The sequence below is a fragment of the Strix uralensis genome, chromosome 32 (assembly GCF_047716275.1).
Source record: "Strix uralensis isolate ZFMK-TIS-50842 chromosome 32, bStrUra1, whole genome shotgun sequence".
Taxonomy (NCBI): Eukaryota; Metazoa; Chordata; class Aves; order Strigiformes; family Strigidae; genus Strix; species Strix uralensis.
In genome coordinates, this window is record NC_134003.1 from 3,389,946 (window position 1) to 3,410,741 (window position 20,796).

Consider the following 20,796-nt stretch of genomic DNA (forward strand, 5'->3'; position numbering starts at 1 on the left):
CCCTCCCTGCTCCCTCCCCCCCCTCCCTCCCACTCCCCCCCCGACCGTGCTGACTGTGTACAGATCTCTCATAAACAGACGGAGATGAAAAGCTGCTCTGGAGGGTCGCGTGGCTCTGTGAGGGGGCGTTGGGGTGAAAACACGGCGAAAAGGGGCAAAATGCACCCCTGGGGAAGGTGGGGGGGGGCTTGGGGACACGCTGGCCCTGGGGGGGGACGACACAGGCTTAGGGGGCCCAGGGAAGGGGACACGCAGCCCTCTGCCTCTCTCTGTTGGTTTTTATTGCATTTATATATAATATATATTCAAACTTTTACAATAATTTTAACTTGATAACATCCAAGTTCGATTTGGTTTTAATACATATAAAATTAGGCCTCTACCAGTGACGGGGGGCCCTCGCCGCCGCTCCCCCCCCCAGTGATCTCCTTAAAAGTAACAGAAAATGAACGGACCTTCCCGGCTCCTGGGGGCTGCGGCCCCGGGGGGGTCGGGGGGGCGGAGAAGGGCCAAACCAAGTGCAAATCACTGATATGTACAAACTAGACAAGCATCTCTCTGCAAACACCCCCGGGGGGGGGAGAAGGGGGGGAGAAGGGGACGCAGCCCCCCCCAGGGATGGAGGGGGAGCCCTGAAGAGCGCGAGGGCTGGCGCCGGGTGAGGGGGGGGTGGGGGCTGGGGTCCCCCCCCCCCAAAGAAGAGCGGGTGAGGGGGACCAGGAGGCCACGTTAGTACAAAAATCGGCCAGCCCCCCCCCCCGCTGTGTGGGTCCTGGGGAGGGAAGGGACCCCCGGGCCACCTCCAGTGGTCTGGGGGGGTGTGTGTGGGGGGGCTGTGAGGACCAGGAGGGAGGGAAGGGGGTGGGGGGGTTCTTAACAAGTCAATACAAAGCTCAAAGTGTTAGTAGGGGCGGTGCGTGGCCGGGGCCCCCCCGCGCCGGCCGGGGCTGGGGGGCTCACGACGGCATGCACTGCACCCGGTCCGGGCCCTCCTCCTCGTCGTCCGAGGTGTCGGAGGAGCTGGGAGACTCGTCCGAGTCGCCGTCCGGCGCTCCCGGCTCTCTTCGGCGCTGCCGGGGAGGGGGGGGGGGGGGCAGAGAAAGGGGGTGAAGGGGGTGGGGGAGCAGCGGGCGAAGGGGGGGGCACACAGAGACACCCGGCACCTACCCGGTGATGGCGTCTCTGTCGCAGGTGGTGCATGAGGAACCAGAGCATGTGGCTGTCGAACATGTCGGTGTGGTGCAGGCTGTCCTCGTCCCGCTCCAGCTTGTTCTTCTTGATCACCTGGGGCGCCGCCAGGTTTTTGGGGGGGGTCAGAGGAACCCCCCGGCCCCCCCCACCCCGCTCGCTCTCCGGGTCTCACCTCCTTGAGGCCGGTCAGCTCGGTGGGATTCTCCGCCGTGGGTGCCCAAATCTTGACGTCGTGGTCGAGGCCGCTGGTGGCCAGGACGGGGAGGTGGGGGTGGGGCTCCAGGCAGTTCACCTGGGGGGGGGTGGGGGGGTGAGAGGTGGGAGGTGTCACCCCAAGCAGGGCACCGGGACAGCCCCCGGCACCCACAAGCTGTCCAGCCCCTCACCCCGGCCTCAGGTCACACGGCAGTGGGAGGGGAGGTGGGCATCCCGTGGGACCCCCGCACTCTGGGAAGGGGGGGGACACGCACACGCCACTCCCCCCCCCCCAAACCAACCCCAACATTTATTTATTAACCCCGAGGCACCAAACCCGGCCCACCCCGAGGGGCAACGGGCGCAGCCAAAGCGGGGAGCCCCGAGGGGAAAGGGGCCGCATCCCCCCCGGGGTGCTGAGGCCCAGCGCCGGCTGTCGGGGGGGTCCCCGGGGCCGGATCGGGCCCCGCGGGGGGGGTGGCGGTGCCAGCAGCCGCCGGGAGCTGGCACAGGGCCGCGGCCGCCTGGACAAAAGGCGACTGTGGAGGAGCTCAGCCGCCCCCGCGCCAGCGAGGGCCCTACGACACCCAAACCCTGTCCCCCCCCGGCCTGTCGCGCTCCCGGCGCTGGGGGTGTTGCCCCCCACCCACCGATCGCCCCTGCCAGTGGCCGCTGTCGGCCGGAGCCCGGGAATCTGCCGGCCCGGCGCGGCTGCGCCCCTTTCCCAGATGGGGCTGGTCGAGGCCGCAGCTGCGCGCCCGGGGGGGCGGCGGCACCCGGCCCCCGCGCGGCTTTCGGTGAAAATGTCCCAAAGCTGGTGACAGACCCGCGGGGGCAGGCGGGACCGGAGCCGGGGGGGGGCCGGGACTCACCACTCCGCCCTTGTCGCCCTCCATGAACTGCACGATCTGGCAGGACGATTTCTCCCACAGGAAGATGTGGCCGCAGTCGCTGCCGCTCACCACAAACTCGCTTTTTGGGCCATAAAAATTGACGCCTTTCACTGAAAGGAGAGGAAGGAGCAACCCGAGGCCGTCAGGAGCGGGCAGAGCTCCCCGCCCGGCAGCCGGCGGGTGCCCAGGGTCACCGGCGCGGGTCCCTCCCGGCCCCCGACGCAGAAGAGCCGGTTCTTTGCCAGCCCGAGTCTGCGTTAAGGGTCTGCGAGAGGAAGATGAAACATCGGCCGCTGCAGAAATACGCTAAAAGCAGGCGATTATTCCGGGTTGCTCCGGGGACGGCCCCCCCGCAACTGCCCCAGCGAGGAGGGGGCAGCCACGCTCCACGGCCCCCCTGCGCGTGGCCCTGCTGGCTGCCGGGGAAGGGGCCGTGGGGGCAGCCCCCGAGGCCCCGCGCGGGCGCCGTCCCGGCCGCTGCTCACCGGTGGCGTTGTTGCGGTGTCCCTTGTACCTCTTGACGTACTCCGCCCCGTCGCTGTGCGAGGAGTTGAAGAGATAAATGTCCTCGTCGTTGTAGCTGGCCAAGAGCTCTGGGGCGGGACGGGAGAGACGGGCGTGAGAGGGAGGCAGCCCCGGGGCCAGGGGCCACCACTGAGCGGCCACCCGGCCCCAGAGGGCCCCGTCAGACTGGCCAGGGCCCCGCGGGGGGGGTCGGTCACTCACCGGAGCCGTCGTGGCTGTAGACGAGACAGGTGATGTTGGCTTTGGACTCGCTGTTCACCTGCGGGAAGCACAGAGAGCTCTGCCCCGGCCCGGTGGCTCTGCCGGCGCTGGGAACCCAGAGCACGGAGCCGCAGCCTCTCCCTGCGCCGGGACTTTACGAAAAGTGGAAGATTTGGGTCAAGGGAAAAAAAAACCCCAAACCGCCACCAAAGCCCGGGCGGTTTGTTCAGCCTCAGGAGCCGTTTTCCAGGCAGGGAGCCTGCGCGAGGCTCCCGAGGGAACGTCCCGCAGACGCGGGTGGCGAGCTCTGCCGGGCGGGCGGCCGAGAGCCGATGGCCACCACGGGACGTGCGCTGCCAGCCCACCCACCCCCGAGCTGTCCCCACGCAGGGGAGGGACCCCCGGCGCCGCCCCAAAGCCGAGCCCCTTACCAAGTGGTGGGGGCAGAACTTCTTCAGCACGCCGTTGTTCTCGTTCTCATCTATTTTCCGCTGGTCGTAAATCCTGGGGGGAGGACGGCAGGTGTCAGGCGCTCGGATGTGACCGCCGTCACGCCCGTCCCTCGGCTGCCCTGGGCCGCTCGGGGTCCCCAACCCCGTTTTCTGAGCAACAATCCTGGGCTTTTCCAAAAGCTGCCGGGCTGGCGCGGCACCGGCGCCGCGGCCTGAGCAGTCTGTGAGCCCACGCGCCGCTGCTGGCACACAGACCCCCGCGGGGACACCGCGCCGGGGAGCTGCCACCGCGCCGGGGAGCTGCCACCGCGCCTGGGGGGAGCCACCACCGCGCCAGCCGGCCCCGCGGTGTCCCCCGAGGAACGGCCCCGGGGAGGGGAGCGGGGAGCTGGGGGCTCGGCGCACGTGCCACCCGCCTCTGCCCCAAACAGAGGCCGCACGGGTTGTGCCTTAAAACACGGGTGCTGACGGGGGGAGCCGAGGGGCCAGACACACGGACATGGCCCCTGAGCGTTCCGAAGGCTGGGGGGGTGTTTGTCACCCAAGGAGCTCAGTCCCGCTGAAACCGAGACCATCCCCAAGCCTTAATCTCGCTCCGGGTGCCACTGGGCGCTGCCCGCGGGCAGGGGCCAGAGGAGCCTCATCAGAAGCTCGTTGAGGGCAGCGCCAGCGCCCGAGGGAAGGACCCCCCAGCCCAGGGCAGGCTGGACGGTGGATCCCAGGGCTAAACCTCAAAGGATCCAAATCCTCTCTTAATCCCCTCGTGTTCCCGCTGTCAGGGGAGAACAGGCTTTGGAGGCATTAATGACTGAAGCCACAAGCGCTTCCGTGAGGTTTCAGAGCTCGTGGGGGCACCGAGCCCCCGCGGGGATGTTCGAGTCCACCCTGGGGGCTCAGCCTGGGCCCCCAGCACAGACTCACCTCACAAACTGATCTCTGCCTCCCACAGCGAACTGGTAGGTGTTGGCTGGGTTCACGTAGATGGTGTACAGACCCACTTTCTTCTCCTTTTCCTTTGTCACAACCAGTTTCCTTTAAGAGACGAGGAATAATAATAACAAAACAACAACTACAAAAAAAAAAATCCACCTCGAATTCAAAACAGGGTCCAGATGGGAAAAGCAGGAGCTGCGCGAGTCTCTTACTCACTCCCAGAAAAAAAAAAAAACGACACCAACAACAAAAAAAATCACCACCCAACGGTTTCAGCCTCCCAGCTGAAGCGAGCACATGTTCTGTCTGCGACTCGAACGGCGCAGAGTGAAATCATTCCTGGCGTTTTCCCCCCAAACGTCTGAAGGGCTTCAGGGCCCGAACTGAGCCCGGCGGCGCCGGACCGGCAGCGCGAGGGCAGGGCCGGGTTAACTCCGGAGCAGAAACGCTCCGCTGTTATTTTTCCCCACCCGTCTCGCTGTAATACGGCCCAGATTTAACCAAATCCGACACACGCACCATCCCCCTCCCCCAGGAGCTCAATATTTCGGCTTTCAGACGCGAACACAAACTGAGGCAGATCCTGGAGAGGGAACAGCCAGCTCAGAAGCTTGTCTTTCTGCTAATTATACCGTTCGGCTTAATGAGGGATGGGAGCTGCCTGCAGTCTGCCTGCGAACCTTCCTGCGGAGCGCGGCCACGATTCCCCACGAGCGCCGAGCCCGGGGAGCAGCGTGGAGCCCCCCGAGGGCCGAGGGGGGACAGACCCCGAGACTCCTCTCCCAGCGGGGCCGGCGAGCGGCGGGGGGAGCGGGGACGGGGATTAACCGCGGCCGTTTTGAAACGCCGTGGCGGGTTTTGTCCTGGTTATGAAACAGATGGGTTTAAGGCTGTAGACAAAAGCGCTCGCACGTACAAATAAAACCAACGCTCGGGGAGAGGAGCGCCGGAGCCCTCGGCTTTAGGCAGGATCGTCTTCCAAACAACACGTCGCTACGCTGGAAAAGTACCACGATACCAAAACCAGGCGTCTGTTTGAACACCCGCCACCGATTTATTTTGGAAGCTTGTCAGAAACGACAGATCTCTCGGCAATACGGGTTAAGATCCAGCACACACCACCCGGCTGCTCGCTAATTACTGTTTTTCAATTAACTGCAATAGCGCTCGTGCGATGAGCGAGTCGGGCGAGCCGCTGCCAGCGTGGAGGGATCTCAGCGCCGCGATTCATCAGCCGCTTCCCTGCGCCGAGGGAGCGTGGCCCCGCCGCTGCCCCCGGGAGGGCGAACGGGCGCCGGCGGGCACAGGGACCGGCCGCACCGCTGTGAGCTCGTTTCCCACCTGAACCCGTCCCAGGGAGGGTTCAAACGTGCTCCCTAGTCAGCAGGTTCGTACCCGTACCCTCGCGCCAGCCCCGGAGCAGCCACTAAGAAGCTCTCCGGCCTGACCCTGCACCTCAGGGGAGACCACGCCGCTCAAAAGCCAAAAAAAAACCAATCTGTCTTCCCACTTGATGCCCGTTGAACAGGCGCGCGCTGCCGTGAAGACGCAGCGGCACAAGCGGGACCCTCAGCCCTGCGCGGCCCAGCGCCGCCTGCTCGCGGGGGAGCCCCCCCAGACCCCGGATCTCCCCCGGTCCTGGCAACGGGAGAGGGGTCGAGAAATACTCACGAGGCGGGTCGGTCTTGTCTCAGATCGATGGTGAAGACTACAGCATCTTCACCTGCTGATAGGAAAGTGCATGGAGAATCCGGTTCTAGGGCCAGCTGGAAGATAAATACTTGGGCATTGGTTCCCTTTTTACCCAACAAGGTGGCGAGATCCCTTTCTCCCAGCAAACCGCCGGCCACCGGCAGCAGCCGACGCAGCACCAAGCCCCCATCAACGCTCCGCAGGGCGCCCAGACCCTCCTGGCCACCCCCAGAGCCGACAGCCGTTAGAAAGAAGCATTTAAGAATTTCTGGCCGAGCCGGGAGGGGCCCCGGGTGTTTCGGTGACCCTCCGCAGGCCGGTCTGGGCTCACCTTGTGCGAAGCACCTTTGTGCTGCGCCACGCGCTTGGTGTTTTTGCAGCACTGGGTGGCGGAGAGCTCGGCCACGCGGACCTGGCCGTCGCGGGCACACATGGCCAGGGTGGAGTCGCCACTGTTGGGGAGGAACTTGGCCTGGAAGAGAGCGAGCGCAGGGGCGGCTGTCAGCACCGGGGCTTGCCCACGCGGGGATGGAAACGGGGTGAAACGGGGAAAAATAACCGAGGGCGGCTGCCCAAGGAGCCCTGCACGCTCCGATCCGCAGGCAGTGACGGCGAAGCCTCAGCTCACCGGGCCGAGCCCCCCCGGTGGATTTTGGGGCACAGCAGCGGGTTTTGATGGTCCGTTACCACCCGCACGGCGGCCGGACTCTTCCCGCAGCCCCGAGCTTTAACCCCCCGTTCTTCCTCCCTCGGGCTGAGATCAGGCGCCTCTAGAGCGGGCACCTGCCCGCTGCGGGGGATCTCCCGCCACCCCCAGCCCTCCGAGGAGCCGTCCCGCCCGCTCCTCACCTGGAAGACGTTGCTCTTGTGGCCGCTCTCGAACTCCAGCACCGGCTGCCTCCTGACCCAGTCCCACACCACCACTTTGAGGTCGTCGCTGCCGCTGGCCAGCCACGTGCCGCGCTGGTTAAAGTGCAGGGTGTTGACGCAGCCCGTGTGGCCCTCCAGGCCGTGCTGGAGGCGGAAGCGTTGCACGAAGACCCTGGCCCCGCAGGCCTCGTAGACGAAGCGGGCGCTGGAGCCCAGCTCGCGCTCCCGGAGGGCGTGGACCGCCTGCCAGCGGGGCTGCGGCAGCGCAGTGGTCTCCGAGGACACCCAGTCCTCCAGCGCCTGCTCGTCGTCGGAGGAGTCTTGGTCATGGTTGGCACGCTTGCGCTGGGCGCGGCGGTGGGACCGCTGCTCCTCCTCTTCGTCCTCCTCCTCCTCCTCCTCCGAGTGCGACCGATCGAGGGCGCGGTTCTCCTCGTTGATGGAGTAGTGGCCCGTGTCGTCCATGCTGTCAGAGTCCTTGTCTTCCCCCGAACTTTCCGTGTCCGTGTCCCGGCTCTCCGTGCTGGTGCGGTTGGGCCCCACGTCGTCTCCGGTGAGGCTCAGGCTGAGGTCGGAGGCCTCCACCTCGATGCCGGAGGAGGTTTCTCGGCCCTCCTCGGCTGACATCTCCTCTGGGCTGCTGGACAAGCTGCCTGCGTGGTGCAGACGATGCCGTGAGCCTCCGCGGCGCGACGCCCCCGGCGCGGGGAGGCCGGTCCCGCCGGCAGCCTTACCATTCGCTATGTCCATCTTCCCGTCCATGCTGCTTCCTTTGTCTGACATCGCGTTTTCCAGAGCGCTCACCCTGCGTGCGAGAGGAGGAGAGAGCAGAAGCTGGAGCCGCACGGGCGCCCAGGGCACGGCAGGCCGGTCTGGAGGGCGCCGCTCCCCGAGGGAAAACACCATCAGCAGAGGAAGCGGCAACGAAGAGCGAACGGTAACGGCCCCTGGCCCCCGCCATGACGAGGCCGCTCGCCGCCGTCCCCTCAACTCCTCTCGCTTTGGGATTTGCTCAGACAGGCACTTCCCCATCACCACCCCAGCCGGGCTCGGGGGAGGCAGGTGCTGGCTCTCGCGAGCTACGGCAAGGAACTGCCGAGCCAGGGCCCCGGCAGGGACGGGGGAGCGGGGCCTGGATCGCAGGCGGGGGGGAAAGGTGGTTGGGGAGGCAGCGAGTCACGGTATCGAGAAACTTCTCGGCACCTGCAGACTGTAGGCAGCCAGTTAAAAGCTGCTCAAGAGGGTTTTTTTTCCACCCCAGCGACAGATTTTTAAACACCTTCCCACACACCAAATCCTCCCGGCGCCGCCGAAGGGCCGTTTCCCTCCCCGCCGCGGACAGGGCAGCGCGCCCGGCCTCCCCGGGACAAGCTTCGGCCTCGGGGATCCCCGACTCCTCCCGGGAGCGGGCGAGAGCAGAGCCAGGGGACGAGGCCAGCAGCTCCGGGAGAGGTTCACCAACTCCTCGCGAGCACGTGGAGCACCAAGGACCCGCACGTTTCTGGCTCCCCGGCGTTTCCCAGCCCTCGCCGCGGGGAGGGGAGGCCTGGGCATCCCGGGACCGTGTCCAACGCGGCCCCGGCTCCCCCCCCGCTGCGGGGGCAGCTCCCGTGGGGCGGCGGCTGCGAAGCGGAGCCGCCTCTGTGCCAGGGGGCTGCAGAACCCCCCCGGGATCACGGCACCCCTCGCCCACGGGTGGTTTTGGGTGAGAGCACCAGCAGAGCTGCCTCGCCAGGTTACACCAAGACACGGGAGGAAAACATGTCAGAGTCACGAGCAGCAGAGGTTTTGCCAAGGTGGAGGGGGAAAAAAAAAAAAAATTATTTATGCTTTGCTCGTTCTTTACTTTCCTTCTATTTTTAGTCAGACTTTTTCATACTTGGTTTAGCTCTTGCTCTTAACCAGCATCAGCGATTCTGCTAAAAGTTCCCCGTTTACACGCAGGGAAAAGCTGAAGCCAGAACCTCATTAACTCCGATTACGGCAAACGCTCCGGAGCCTGATCCTCATTAGAGCAGGAATTAACACAGCGGAGCCCCGGGGAGCCAAAGGCGGCGAAAGGCTCTGCCCAGGCGGGGTCTGTCACCGCCAGCCCGAGCCCGGGCACGGCTCCCCTCCCAGAAATGGGCGATTTAGGGGGCGAGCGGGGCGCCGACCCACGGCAGGGCCCGGTGGCACTGCCACCGCCCGGCAGCGCTGCGGAGGTGCCCGGGGACGGCCGGGGCAGCCGGGCTGGCTCTAGCTGAAGCGTGATAAAAGCTCTTACAGCGTAGGAGCGTTTATAAGGAAACCAAGTTTATGCAACTGAAAACACCAGCGAGCTACAGCCGACTGCAGCCGCTCGCTCGGTAACAAGAGTAGTAGCGCAGGAGAAAAAGATAAAAGTGTTTTCTGCAGCTTCAGTTTTCACGACTCCCCAGCTGGCGCTGCCAGCCCGTGCGGAATCGCTTTGGAACCACTGACACTGCGGGGAGGAGGGGGAGGAAAGGGCTGAGCAGCCAAGCGGGTGACGAGAGCTGCCCCAGAGCCTCGGCCCACCTCTGCCCTCCCAAACCACTCGGCGCCCCGTGCCCGGGCAGGTCTGTCCCCGGGGCTGCGGGCAGGAGCAGGCAGGAGCGGGCAGGGCTGGTTTGAAGTGACGGCTCTAAGCACACGGCCACCCCGGCCCTCATTCGGCCGCTCTCAGGCCGGTGACTCCAAGAGGCTGAACCCCTCCTCGATGCTCGGCAGCGGCTCAACTCCCCGCGCTCGAGTCGAGGGGACCCGGCAAGAGGCCGACCTCGCTCCGGCGGTTATCGCACCTTCACTGACCCAAGGGGCTGGGAGAGCCTCTGCATGTGCAAAAGGAACCAGGTTTGGACTTTGCTCCTCGGTAGTTATTTTCCTCTGGAGCTGTCATTAACACCCTTTCAGAGCCGCTTTTTCACCAAGGTGAGGAATAAGAAACAAGCTTTAGAGCAAAGGAATCCATTACGGAATAATTACCCTGACTTCACGTCTCATCCGCCCACACCACAGCACCGTAACCTCAACCTCGCTGGGGGATTAAGCAAATTGAGGAAAAAAGCCCCCAGCTGCCTGAGCTAAGGGCAGGGACAGAGGTGGCCCGTGCCAGCGCCCGGGGGGACACCGGGATCCCACCTGCACTGGTACCGACGCTCGGCTCCGGCAGCGCCGCGTCAGCCTCCCCCCAGCCACCCACCAGCTCCGCTCGCAGGCGCCGAAGCCGTTCACGTGGCAGCGAGATCAAAGCGTGCGTCGGCCGGCAGCCCCGCGGCACCGCCGGCACTCGAGGGCTCGGGCAGGGACAAACCGGCAGCGAGCGGACACGGGGGGACCCCGCGCCAGAGTCACCGGCGGCTGGAAACGCAGACGGCACCGAAGGCATCGCCTCCGCCTCGCCAAACCGGGGAGCACCGGTCGGGGGAAGCCACGAGACAGCGCTCGGCGCGGGCCGGGGGGGGCTGGGACACCCCGCGGAGAGCCCCGCGCCCTCACTGGCGGTTTGAGGGCGTCACCGAGCCGCCAGCGCCAGGCCAGGTCTCCCTGTGAACCCCGCGCGGCGCCAGGACCCCGGAGCTCGGCAGCTCCCTGGCGTCAACGCCCGGGCAGGATCAGCGCTCCCGGCTCCACGTGCTCGCAGCCCTAAAAATATCCCCGCACATGCCACAGCCCCCGGCTGCCTCCGCCAGGCTCCCAGCGCCCGGCACGACACCGCTCAGCAGCTCTGACGGCCGTGCCCGGGGGACGGAACCTGCTCCTGCCCCAGCCCGGGACTCCCCGAGCCGGCGGGACGGCGGCCACGCCGCGTCCGTGACCCGCAGCCACCCATGCCAGCGCCCAGCAAGCCGGCGGTGAAATGTTTACGCAGCTCAATAAACACCCCAACAGCCCAGTGCCGCCGCCTGCCGCGCCCGTAAAGCGGAGGAGCGACGGGGCTGGGAGCAAGCGCGGGGGGGTCCGACCCCCGGGAGCCCCTTGCCTCCGCGTCCACTGCCCCAGCGCGCCCGCGGCAGGGCTGCGCTCGCACCCGGCGCGCTGGGCCTCTTCTGTGTAAGGAAAGTTTTCTCCCGGCCCTGGACGGAGGGAACCTCGTTTGTTCGCTGCGGAGGAGCCCCCCTTCCCCCCAGGAGGGTGCTGGGGGGTTTAAACCCCCAATTAGACCTCCCGCAACGAGCGGGTTTCCACCCTGACGCCCTCACAGGGCAGAGGCCGGGCGGGCGCCTCTGGTTTGCCGAGATGGGCAGAAACCTGCCAGCGGGCCGCGTTCGGGGACACCCTGGTTAATGACAAACCTCCGGGAGCCCGGCGGGTCCTAGCGACGGCGCTAATTAAGCAGCTTCCCGTTTGCAATTACACAGAGGTCCAGAACCCCGGAGCATCCTGGGCACAGCGGCGTCGATTCAGGGGACGCAGCACCGACCTCCCCACCGCTCTTCCCAGCCGTCCCTTGGCACGGACCCTAATTAACCGCAGCTAACGAGCCCCAGCACGCAGCACCGCCCCTTCCCCGTCCAGCACCCGGGAGGACGGAGGCTCCCGGCTCACCAGGTCCTGAGGAAATGCCGGCCGATGGGAGAAATCCCGCAGGAGCGGGGCGAGGCGCAGCCGGAGCAGCTCCAGTACAACCCGTCACCGCGAAGGAGACGGAGGCAGACGCAGCCCCGACCTCCGTCTCTGCAGCCCGCGGGACGGACAGACGGACGCGAGCGCTGCCGGACCCGTGGCGTCCCACTCACCTGCGCAGGCAGCGAGCGCCGAGGCCGGGGCTGGAGGTTCGCTGGCAGCTGACGGAAACGACAGGTTAAAGCCCGGCAGCGCGGGGTCCGGCCACGCCTGCCCTGGGGACCCCCCCCCTGCTCCCTGGGGACAACAGGGACTGTCGAGGAAGGACCGAGGACGATGAGGTTTGGACCTCGGGGGGGCAGGAGGGACCCTCAGCCGAGCTCCCCCCGCTGTGACCGAGGCAGCGGGAGCAGCTCCAGGGCTCAAGGGACCCCCAGGGCCTCCTCGGGGCACCGTGACACCACAGGGACACCGGGGGAGGAGCCCTGGGGGCAGGAGGGGACCCTCAGCACCCCCCCGAGGCAGGTCAACACCCTGGGGGCAACAGGGGGTGGCCCTGGGGATGGCAGGTCCCTCTCAGCGTCCCCCCAAAGAGACGACGATGCCACAGAGGTGACAGGGACCGGCCCTGGGGACAGAAGGGACCCCCCAACCCCTCCCACCCTTCAGGGCAACAGGGAGCGGCCCTGGGGGCAGGAGAGCCCAGCCCAGCCCCCTCCCCACGGCGCAGGGTCCCCACGGGGGCTGCAGGGACAGTCCTGGGGGCAGCAGGGACCCCCCCAAAAGCACAACGACCCTCTGGGGGCAGCAGGGACCCCCCAGGGACCCCCAAAGGCGCAGGGGCCCCCCCAGGGCCCGATGACCCCGCGGGGGTATCAAGGCCACCCTCGCCGCCCTCGAAGGCCCGGTACACCGCGGGGCGGCGGGACCGCCCGGGCTGGGCCCCCCCCGGGCTGGGCCCCCCCCGGAGGAGCCCTCCCGGCCCGGCCCGGCCCCGAGCGAGCCCCGCCCCCGGCGGGTGGGGGAGGGGAGGGCCGCCGGGGCCGGGGCTAGACCCGCCGGTCAGCGCGGGGAGGGGGAGGGAGGGGAGGCCCCGCACCGACCCGACTCCCGGCAGCTCCCGGCCGTCGCTCAGGCGCGGGTCCCGCGGCCGCCGGCTGCTTCTCCGCCACCGGCTCCGGGCCCAACCGCCGCCGCCATCTTAATGTACCGCCTCCGCCAGACGCTTTACGGCGCCGCGGCGCCGCTTTACGGCAGCGGCCGCTGCGCGACACCGAGCGACACCGCCGACCCCGCCCCGCCGTCGCCATGGCAGCCGCGACCCCTGACCCCGTGTTATTGTAGGGTCGCCCCGTCCCCCACCCCGCTGCTGCGGGTCCCCGTGTACCCCCGGTTACTGCAGGGTGACCCTGTGACCCCGCGGTGTTACTGTGGCGCCTCCCTCGCCCCTCCCCTGCTGCGTTACTCGGGGTCCCGGGCCCCCCCCCCGGCACTGCAGGGTCGCCCCCTGCCCCCCCCGGTGTCACCCCGCCTCAGGAGCCAGTGCAGTTGCCAACACCTTTATTGGGGACACTGGGGGGGACACACGCGTCCCCAGGGCCGCCCCCAGCTCACACCGGGTCCCCCCGGCCCCCCCGTCACCCCCCCGGTGCGGGACGGCAGAGCCGGACACAGCCCCGTGGGCCCCGGCGGCCGCGGCTGCGGCTCCGCTCAGCTCCTTGTCCTCGTCCTCGTCCTCATCGTCCTCGTCGGAGTCTTCATCAGCCCGTAACGAGGCGGGACCGTCCCGCGGGTGCCCCCGTCCCACCACCGGCGCTACATCAGCCGGCACTGCTCGCCCGCCGCCGGCAGGTCCAGGTTGAAGCCGGGGGGCTGCGGGGGGGGGTGGGGGTGAACCGGGGCACCGGGGGGCCCGGGCAGAGCCCCCCCTCCCAGGGACACTCACCGACTCCCCGGCCAGCTCCTTGGGCGGGTGCCCCAGGTCCTGCAGCTGCGGGGAGACACAGGCAGGGGGTCAGGGTGGCACTGGGGGGTCCGTGCGTGCCCCCCCCCGTCCCCACTCACCTGCTGCATGAGGTCGAGGAGGGTCTCGAAGCGCGCCCGCCGCTCCTCCTCGCCCTCGCCCGGCCGCTCGCCCTCCAGCTGCCGGCAGATGCGGCCCATCACGCCCAGCTGCGCCCGGTACCGCTCGTACTGCTCGGCCGGCAGCGCGGGGCCGTGCCGCCGCAGCCACTCGGGGTACTGCGGGGGGCGGCGGGGTCACGTTGGGGCCGCCGCGCGCCCCCCGCCCCGCCCCGCCGCCGGGACCCCCCCACCTTCTCGGTGATCTCCTTGAGCGAGGGGTAGAGCACGTCCCTGGAGAGGAGGCTCTGCATGATGCTGCGCATGACGGGCAGGACGCTGCCCTCGCCCTCGCCCTCCTCCAGCCCCAGCCCCTCCAGCGCCTTCGCCAGCTCCTCCTCCGAGGCCGAGGAGCTCTGCAGGGACAGGGACACCCTCAGCCCCCCGCGGGACCGGGGCACCCCCGGGACACCCCGCCGGGGTGGGGGCCGTACCTGCAGGTCGGTGGCGTTCCTGGCCAGGCCGCTCAGCGTCTCCCTCAGGCAGGAGGTGAACTCCTGCTGCGACGCCGCGTCGCTGCCTGCGGGCGCCGGGGGACGCCGGTGGGGGACGGGGACACGCCGGGCACCCGCAGACCCTCGCGGGGGCCCCCCGGGGCATCCCCCGAAAGCCCCCACCCCTGGGCTGGCGGCGAGGAGGCTCGGGGAGCACCCGGCCCCCCGCCGCCCGCGCCCCCGAGGCCCGTCCCGTCCCGGCGGGTGCTCCCCCGGCCGCGACACGCCCCGTCCGCCCCGTCGCCGTGTCCCCGTCGCCCCGCACGCCCCCGCTCACCCACTCTGCCCGCAGCCTCCGACAGCTTCTGGAACTGCTCCACCAGGTGCGGCTCCTCCCGCGCCAGCTCCTGCATCGCCTGCTCGAACTCGGCGGCCGCCTGCGAGGCCAAGTCCCCCTCGAAGAGCTCCTGGAAGAACCGCTCCTGCGCGGCGAAGAGCGAGGCCTGGGGACAGGGGCAGGGTCAGGCCCCCCCGCGCCCGCGGGGTCCCGGGGGCCGGGCGGGGGCGGCCGCCGCGTCCCGGCAGCGTCGCACCTTGGCGGCGGCGCTGGGCGAGGGCTGAGCCCCGGGGGGGGGCGGCGGCGGCGGCGGGGCGGCGGGCCTGGCCTTCTCGAAGTCGTCCAGGGCACCTGGGGAGGGGCCGGGCTGAGGGGACCCGCGGGCACAACCCCCTGCGCCCAGAGCAGCGACCTGCACCCCGTAACGGCCCCCCCGCGGCACCCCCCACCCCCACCGACCCACCGCCTGCGGCCCCGACACCCCCCCTGCTGTGCACCGAGAACTGCGCCCGTGACCCCCCGCCCCAGTGACCCCCCCCACTGCACCCCAGTGACACCCCCCCCCGCTCCCCAGTGACCCCCCACCCCACTGCACCCCAGTGACACCCCCCCACCACTCCCCAGTGACCCCCCCCGCTCCCCAGTGACCCCCCGCTCCACTGCAACCCAGTGACCCCACCGCTCCCCAATAACCCCCCGCCCCGCTGCACCCCCGTGATCCCCCCCCCACTGCGCCCCCATGACCCCCCGCCCCAGTGACCCCCCGCCCCACTGTACCCCAACGCCCCCCCGCTCCCGCACACCCCAGTGTCCCCCCGCCCCCCAGCACCGCCCCCCCCGCTCACTGTCCAGCAGCTCCTCCAGCTCCGGGTCGGGGCCCGGGCCCGGCTCCGCCGCCATCTTCGCGCCGCCTCCGCCGGGGGGGCGGGACCGCCAAGCCCAGCCCCGCCCCCAGCCCCCAGCCCCGCCCCCAGCCCTGCGGCTCGTCCGCGCGGCCGCCAGGGGGCGCCGCAGTGCGGGGGGCGGGGCGTGACCCCCGGAACCGGGAGACGGGGACACTCACACACCCCCCCCCCCAGCCGCCACGAACCGCGGAACCGGGACAGCCCACGGGGTCACAGCCCACGGGGTCCTGGTCCCTGGGGTCCCACCCCTCGGGGTCCCACCCCTCGGGGTCCCAGCTCTTGGGGTCCCAGCTCTCGGGGTCCCAGATTCTGGGGTCCCAGCCTTGGGAAGGTCCCAGTCTCTTGGGGGTTCCAGCTGTCAAGGCCCCAATCCTGGGGGTCCCAGCTCTTGGGGTCCCAGCTCTCGGGGTCCCAGCCCCTCATGGGTGCAGGACACCCCCGGGGCTGCTCGTGCCCCACGTCCTTGGAGGTCCCGGTGCCCCCCTGGACGAAGGGGCCGGTGGCTCCTCCAGGCCCAAGCCCGTCCCTCGCCGGTGCCCGGTCCCCGCCATGTGCCACCAGACACGTGTCCCCCCCCAGGGCCGGGGCAAAGCCCCGGGGACGCGGAAGCCGCTTCCTTCCCCTTTCCCCGAACAGTCGCTGTGCAAAGGGGCCGCGGCGCCGCCAGCGCGTGTGGGGCGCCGGGATGGCCGCCAGCGCTGCTCTGGCACTGCTGCTCGGGGGTGAGCGCCGGGGGAGGGCAGGGGGCCTGATGCCGCGGGGACAGGTGCTCGGACCCCTCCTGCGTTGGGGAGCGGCAGGTTGAGGTGGAGCACGGTGGCTCTGGGGGAGCAGCCGGGTGACCGCAGGGTCCCCCGAGGTCCCAAACGCCGGCGGAGCCAGCGCACGGGGCCATGGGGCTGGGGGGGATGTGGGGATGGGGTGGGGGACAGGGGTGGGGGGACAGGGGTGGGGGACAGGTACCACAGGGGGGACTGGGACCATGTAGCTGGGGTGGCTGCGGGGATGGGGACACGGGGACAGGGCCATGGGGTTGGGGACATGGCAACGATGGGGACATGGGGATGGAGGGGTGGGGACGGGGCTGTGGGGACAAATATCGCAGGGAAAGGGACGTGGGGACCGGCATCACGGGGCTGGGGCGGCTGTGGGGACGGGGCCATGGGGGACGTGGGGACAAGCACTGTGCAGATGGGGCTGTGGGGACAGGGCCATGGGGACGGGGCTGTGGGGATGGGTGTCCCCGAGCCCCGTCCCAGCCCGGGGTGGCCGTGCCGCCCAGATGTGGCGCGTGGGTGGCTCTGACGCACCCGCGTCCCCTGGGCTCTCCCGGCCACCCTGGGGACTGTCCCGGCGCCCTTTCCCACGGCTGCCGGTGTCCCCGCGGGGGCAGCCTGGGGCCAGCCCCCACCCAGCCCCTCTCCCCCTCTCCCCTCCAGCCCAAGCCCTCGGCCTCACTGGTGAGTCCTCGCTGCCGGTCCCCAACCCCGCCGGCCCCAGACGCGGCCGGTGGCCCCGGCAGGTCGGTGTCCCCCGTCACCCCACAGGCGCCCAGCCCAGCCAGCTGACGCTGGACCCCCCCTGGACGCCGGTGTTCGTGCGGGAGTCGGTGACGCTGACGTGCCACGGCCCCGGTGCCCCCGTCCCCACCCGCTGGTTCATGGACGAGCACCTCTGGCAGCCGGCGGGGCCCGAACACCTCCGGGTCTCCAGGACCCACAGCAGCAGAAGCAGCTACCAGTGCCAGCGCCAGGGCGCCGCGCTCAGCCCCCCCGTCACCCTGAGCTTCTCAAACGGTGAGCGGCGGGGTGGGCGCCCCCGCCCTGGCACCCACGGGTGCCCCGGGGGCTCTGGGTGGGCTCTGCTTCGCGGCCTCTCGCCCCTCGTGTGACGGGAGCCCGTCCCCGTGCACACTGGTGTGTCCGTGTGCACACCAGCGTGTCCCCGTGCGCACCAGTGCATCCCCGTACGCACCAGCACATCCCCGCGTGCACTGGTGCATCCTCGTGCAACGGGACCCCCGGGCGCACCCCCCGCCCTCTCTCGCAGACTGGCTGGTGCTGCAGGTGCCGGCGCGGGCGCTGCTGGAGGGGGACGCGCTGCCGCTGCGCTGCCGGGGCTGGGGCGACGCGCGGGTCACCTGGGTGAGGTTTTACCACGAGCAGAAGGAGCTGGGGGGGCCCTCGGGGGGGAACGAGCTGCTGCTGCACCCCCTGCAGCTGCACCACAGCGGCAGCTACCGCTGCGAGGCCAACATGCGCAGCGTCCTCGCGGGGTGGCAGACGTCAGCGCCGGTGCCGGTGGCGGTGCAAGGTGAGTGCCCCCACCCTGACACCCACCCGGCGGGGCGCAGCCCCCCCCCCAGCACGCTCGGGGTCACCATCCCCCGCCCGGTTCCTCCCCAGAGCTCTTCTCGGTGCCGCACCTGGAGGGCCCGGCCGAGCCCCCCGAGGGAGCTCCCCTGACCCTGGGCTGCCTCAGCCGTCTCAGCCCCCTGCGGCCCCTCACCCGCCTCTGGCACCTCTTCTACCAGGGTGGGACGGTGGTGGGGGGGCCCCAGGAGTCCCCCCAGCTGCGGCTGCCGGCTGCAGAGCTGTCCCACTCGGGGAACTACTCCTGCGAGGTGCGGACGGAGACGGCCAGCGTGCAGAAACACAGCGCCCCGCTCACTGTCACCGTGCACAGTGAGTCTGCGGGACGTCCGGGGCCCTGCAGCCCTCCCCGGGTCCCCACGTCCCCCCCCAGGTCCTTCCACCCTTGTCTGGTCCCCCCATCCCTCCCTGCATCCTCACACCCCTCCCCGCATCCCTCCACCCTTCCCTGGGATCCCCACGTCCCTCCCCAGATCCCCCCCCATCCCTCCCCGGGTCCCCTATTCCCTGCCTGGGTCCCCACACCTCTCCCTGGGGTCCCCCCATCCCTCTCTGACCCCCCCCGACCCCTCCCCGGGTCCCCTGTCCCTGCCCGTCTCCTCCCCGCAGGGGTCCCGGTTTCGGGGGTGTCCCTGATGGCGCAGCCCCCCGGGGGGCAGGTGGCGGAGGGCGACCGCCTGGTGCTGGGCTGCTCGGTGGCCGCAGGGACGGGGCCCCTCGCCTTCTCCTGGCACCGTGAGGGCGCGGCCGCGCCACTGGCCACGGGCCCCTCGTACGAGCTCCGGGCCGTGCGGCACCAGGATGGCGGCCGCTACCACTGCACGGCCACCAACGGCGGCACCGCAGCTGACAGCCCCCCACTGTGGGTCACCGTCTTGGGTGAGCGCGACCCTGTGGCGCCGGGTGCCCCCACCCCCACCATCGCCTCGTCCCGCGCCGGGGACGGCCGCTGCCACTGGTCTGACCCCAGCACCGTCCCTCGGCCCGGCAGTGCCGGTGACCGGTGCCACCATCGCGATGGCGAGGACGGAGCCATCGGTGCCGGCGGGCGAGAGCCTCAACCTGAGCTGCTCGGTGCAGGCGGGCACCGCGCCGGTGACCTTCACGTGGCTGCGGGACGGGCAGGAGCTGGGCTCGGGGCCCGTCCTGGCCCTGGGGACCGTGGGGCCGGCGCACGCTGGCACCTACCACTGCTTGGCCACCAACCGCCTCAGCGGCCACCGCGTCTTCCAGACCCGCAGCCGGGCGCTGGCCCTCTCGGTGACGCCGCCGGCTCGGGGATGGCGGCAGCAGGGCACAGGTGGGGGCCGCGCTCACCCGCCCCCTCCCCGGGGTCCCCGCGGGGGTCCCCCGGCCCTGGGGCTGACCTGGGCTCGTCCCCGTTCTGTCCCCAGCCGTGGCCGCGGGGCTCAGCGTGTCCCTCCTGCTCCTGCTCGCGGCCGCCGTGGGTTGGCACCTCTGGCGCCGGCACCTCACAGGTGGGTCTGTGCTCCCGGGGGGGGGGTGAAAGCCCCCCCACACCAGCCGGGCGGGGGCAATGGGGCTGCACCCCGCATCCCCTGTCTCGGCTTGGGGTCCTGGGGGGTTCTGGGGGTCTTGGGGGCCCTCCCTGCTTGCAGCCCATGTGCCCCTGACTCATCTGGCTGGGGGGGGCCGAGTCTCGGGCACTGCCCGGTGGGGGTCCAGGGGGGTCCTGGAGGATCTTGGGGTACCTTTGGGGGGCTCCCTGCTTGCAGCCCACATCCCCCTGTCCCACCCGGGGGTCCGGTGCCCCCAGATGACACTCCCCTGCGTTCCTAGCACCACCAGCTCGGGGTCCCCCCTCCCTCCTGCGCGTGCGGGGCGGAGCTCCGGGCCCCTCAGTTCGGGGTCTCGGGGGTCCCGGGGGTCCCTCGCCGCTGTCACTCCGCGGCCGTTCACACCCCGCCCCCCCTTGTCTTCCAGCCGCCGGGAAGAGCCCGGGCAGGTGAGCGGGGGGGTCTGGCCGCGAAGCCTCTTTGCCCGGGGCTGGGACAGCAGCTCCCCCCCCGCACCCCCATCCCCGGTCTGCCCCCGCCCCAGGCGTCCCCTTGTCCCCGCAGGGACCCTGCTGCCCCCCCGGAGCCCGAGGGTCGCCGGCCGGAGCCCACAGCCCCCCCCGGGGCCCCCGGGGACAGGGAGGTGCTCTACGCCCAAATCGTGGTCCCGGAGCAGGGCGGGGGTGAGTACGGCGTGGGGGGGGGAAACGGGACACACACACGCGTGTCACCGCCCCCAGCCCGGGTCCCCGAGCCGGTTTCTCTTCCAGGCACGTCCCCGGCGCGGTCCCCGCGGGGGTCTCCCCGCTCCACCCCCCCGCGGGAGCCGCCCGTCACCTACGCGGTGCTGCCGGGTCCCCACGCGCGGCTGCGGCTCCCGAGCGAAACCTACGAGAACGTCCCGTGACACCCGCGGGGCACTGGGGGCACTGGGGGACACTGGGGACACCCTGTGCTGGTGTCCCCACGCGTGCGTCCCGCCTCCCCCGGGCAAACCCCCAGATCCACAACCCACGGCTCCGATCCGGACCAGCAGAGCCCAGCCCGGGCGGGGGGGCCCGCGGGGGGTACACAGGGCGCCCAGTGCTCCCCACTCCCCCTCCCAGTGCTCCCAGTACCCTCGGGGCTCCCCACTCCCCCTCCCAGTGCTCTGTGGGGCTCCCTGGGCTCCCACTCCTGGGGGGCCGGGGGGTACAGGAGCAGTTTCCATGGTATTGGCCTCAAAATGCAGCTTTTTGGTTAAACAGGAGGAAATGGTGTTTCTCTTCTTCGCCAGAAAGACGCGGCGGCGGCCACCAGGAGCCAGTGCCACCATCCCCAGCCCCACGGTGTCCCCGTTCCCACGGGCTCCATCCCCATCAGATGGTGCCACCGTCCCCGGGAGGTCCCTGTCCCCAGCAGGAGATGGTGCCACCGTCCCTGTCCCCGACGGCAGCGGGTGTCACCGTCCTTGTCCCTGTCACAGAAACCCTCCTGCCCCATTTGCACATGGTGCTGCTTTACTGGGGGGGGGTGTTGCAGCAGAAGGGGGGGGACAGCACCACGCACCCCGGGGCATCTTCAGCCCCCCCCCCCCAGGCTCAGGGGGTCCC

At 70.1% G+C, this 20,796-nt stretch overlaps 3 protein-coding genes across 4 annotated transcripts; 1 reads left to right on the plus strand and 2 right to left on the minus strand.

Moving 5' to 3' along the window:
* Nucleotides 1–260: 260 nt before the first annotated feature.
* Nucleotides 261–12,760, minus strand: DCAF8 (DDB1 and CUL4 associated factor 8). Of its 2 annotated transcripts, XM_074852878.1 has the most exons (14): nucleotides 12,622–12,760; nucleotides 11,692–11,739; nucleotides 7,687–7,757; nucleotides 6,932–7,605; nucleotides 6,414–6,554; nucleotides 6,062–6,156; nucleotides 4,379–4,489; nucleotides 3,437–3,509; nucleotides 3,006–3,063; nucleotides 2,765–2,872; nucleotides 2,259–2,389; nucleotides 1,364–1,483; nucleotides 1,168–1,284; nucleotides 261–1,070 (listed from the first exon to the last, which is right to left on the minus strand). In XM_074852878.1, the coding sequence occupies exons 3-14, from the start codon at nucleotides 7,733–7,735 to the stop codon at nucleotides 957–959; spliced, it is 1,791 nt and encodes a 596-aa protein (XP_074708979.1). In that variant the 5' UTR covers nucleotides 7,736–7,757; nucleotides 11,692–11,739; nucleotides 12,622–12,760; the 3' UTR covers nucleotides 261–956. The 2 variants fall into 2 exon arrangements, with proteins under 2 accessions (XP_074708979.1, XP_074708980.1); XM_074852879.1 differs by lacking the exon at nucleotides 11,692–11,739 and having other exon boundaries at nucleotides 12,622–12,748.
* A 414-nt stretch (nucleotides 12,761–13,174) lies between these two features.
* On the minus strand, nucleotides 13,175–15,352 carry PEX19 (peroxisomal biogenesis factor 19). Its single transcript, XM_074853494.1, has 8 exons — nucleotides 15,256–15,352; nucleotides 14,667–14,761; nucleotides 14,411–14,576; nucleotides 14,074–14,159; nucleotides 13,834–13,995; nucleotides 13,583–13,759; nucleotides 13,464–13,508; nucleotides 13,175–13,390 (listed from the first exon to the last, which is right to left on the minus strand). The coding sequence occupies exons 1-8, from the start codon at nucleotides 15,308–15,310 to the stop codon at nucleotides 13,334–13,336; spliced, it is 843 nt and encodes a 280-aa protein (XP_074709595.1). The 5' UTR covers nucleotides 15,311–15,352; the 3' UTR covers nucleotides 13,175–13,333.
* Nucleotides 15,353–15,558: 206 nt separating this feature from the next.
* Nucleotides 15,559–20,244, plus strand: LOC141936483 (Fc receptor-like protein 2). The gene is made up of 11 exons (XM_074853487.1): nucleotides 15,559–16,037; nucleotides 16,731–16,775; nucleotides 16,863–17,111; nucleotides 17,365–17,628; nucleotides 17,721–17,999; nucleotides 18,297–18,566; nucleotides 18,679–18,987; nucleotides 19,082–19,165; nucleotides 19,632–19,653; nucleotides 19,769–19,887; nucleotides 19,975–20,244. Exons 1-11 carry the CDS (start codon nucleotides 15,737–15,739, stop codon nucleotides 20,109–20,111), a joined length of 2,079 nt encoding a protein of 692 aa, XP_074709588.1. The 5' UTR covers nucleotides 15,559–15,736; the 3' UTR covers nucleotides 20,112–20,244.
* The last annotated feature ends 552 nt before the right edge of the window (nucleotides 20,245–20,796 follow it).

Excerpts from the sequence above, each read along its gene's own strand:
- DCAF8 (XM_074852878.1), bottom strand. The coding sequence starts at position 7,735 with ATGTCAGACAAAGGAAGCAGCATGGACGGGAAGATGGACATAGCGAAT. Across the intron at positions 4,490-6,061 it reads AGACAAGACCGACCCGCCTC|GAAACTGGTTGTGACAAAGG; the intron begins GTGAGTATTTCT and ends CGTCTCTTAAAG. Across the intron at positions 2,390-2,764 it reads ACACCGCAACAACGCCACCG|TGAAAGGCGTCAATTTTTAT; the intron begins GTGAGCAGCGGC and ends CTCTCCTTTCAG.
- LOC141936483 (XM_074853487.1), top strand. The coding sequence starts at position 15,737 with ATGGGTGCAGGACACCCCCGGGGCTGCTCGTGCCCCACGTCCTTGGAG. Across the intron at positions 19,166-19,631 it reads CTGGCGCCGGCACCTCACAG|CCGCCGGGAAGAGCCCGGGC; the intron begins GTGGGTCTGTGC and ends CTTGTCTTCCAG. Across the intron at positions 19,888-19,974 it reads GGTCCCGGAGCAGGGCGGGG|GCACGTCCCCGGCGCGGTCC; the intron begins GTGAGTACGGCG and ends TTTCTCTTCCAG.
- PEX19 (XM_074853494.1), bottom strand. The coding sequence starts at position 15,310 with ATGGCGGCGGAGCCGGGCCCGGGCCCCGACCCGGAGCTGGAGGAGCTG. Across the intron at positions 14,577-14,666 it reads CGCCCAGCGCCGCCGCCAAG|GCCTCGCTCTTCGCCGCGCA; the intron begins GTGCGACGCTGC and ends CCCTGTCCCCAG. Across the intron at positions 13,391-13,463 it reads AGGAGCTGGCCGGGGAGTCG|CCCCCCGGCTTCAACCTGGA; the intron begins GTGAGTGTCCCT and ends CCCCCCCCGCAG.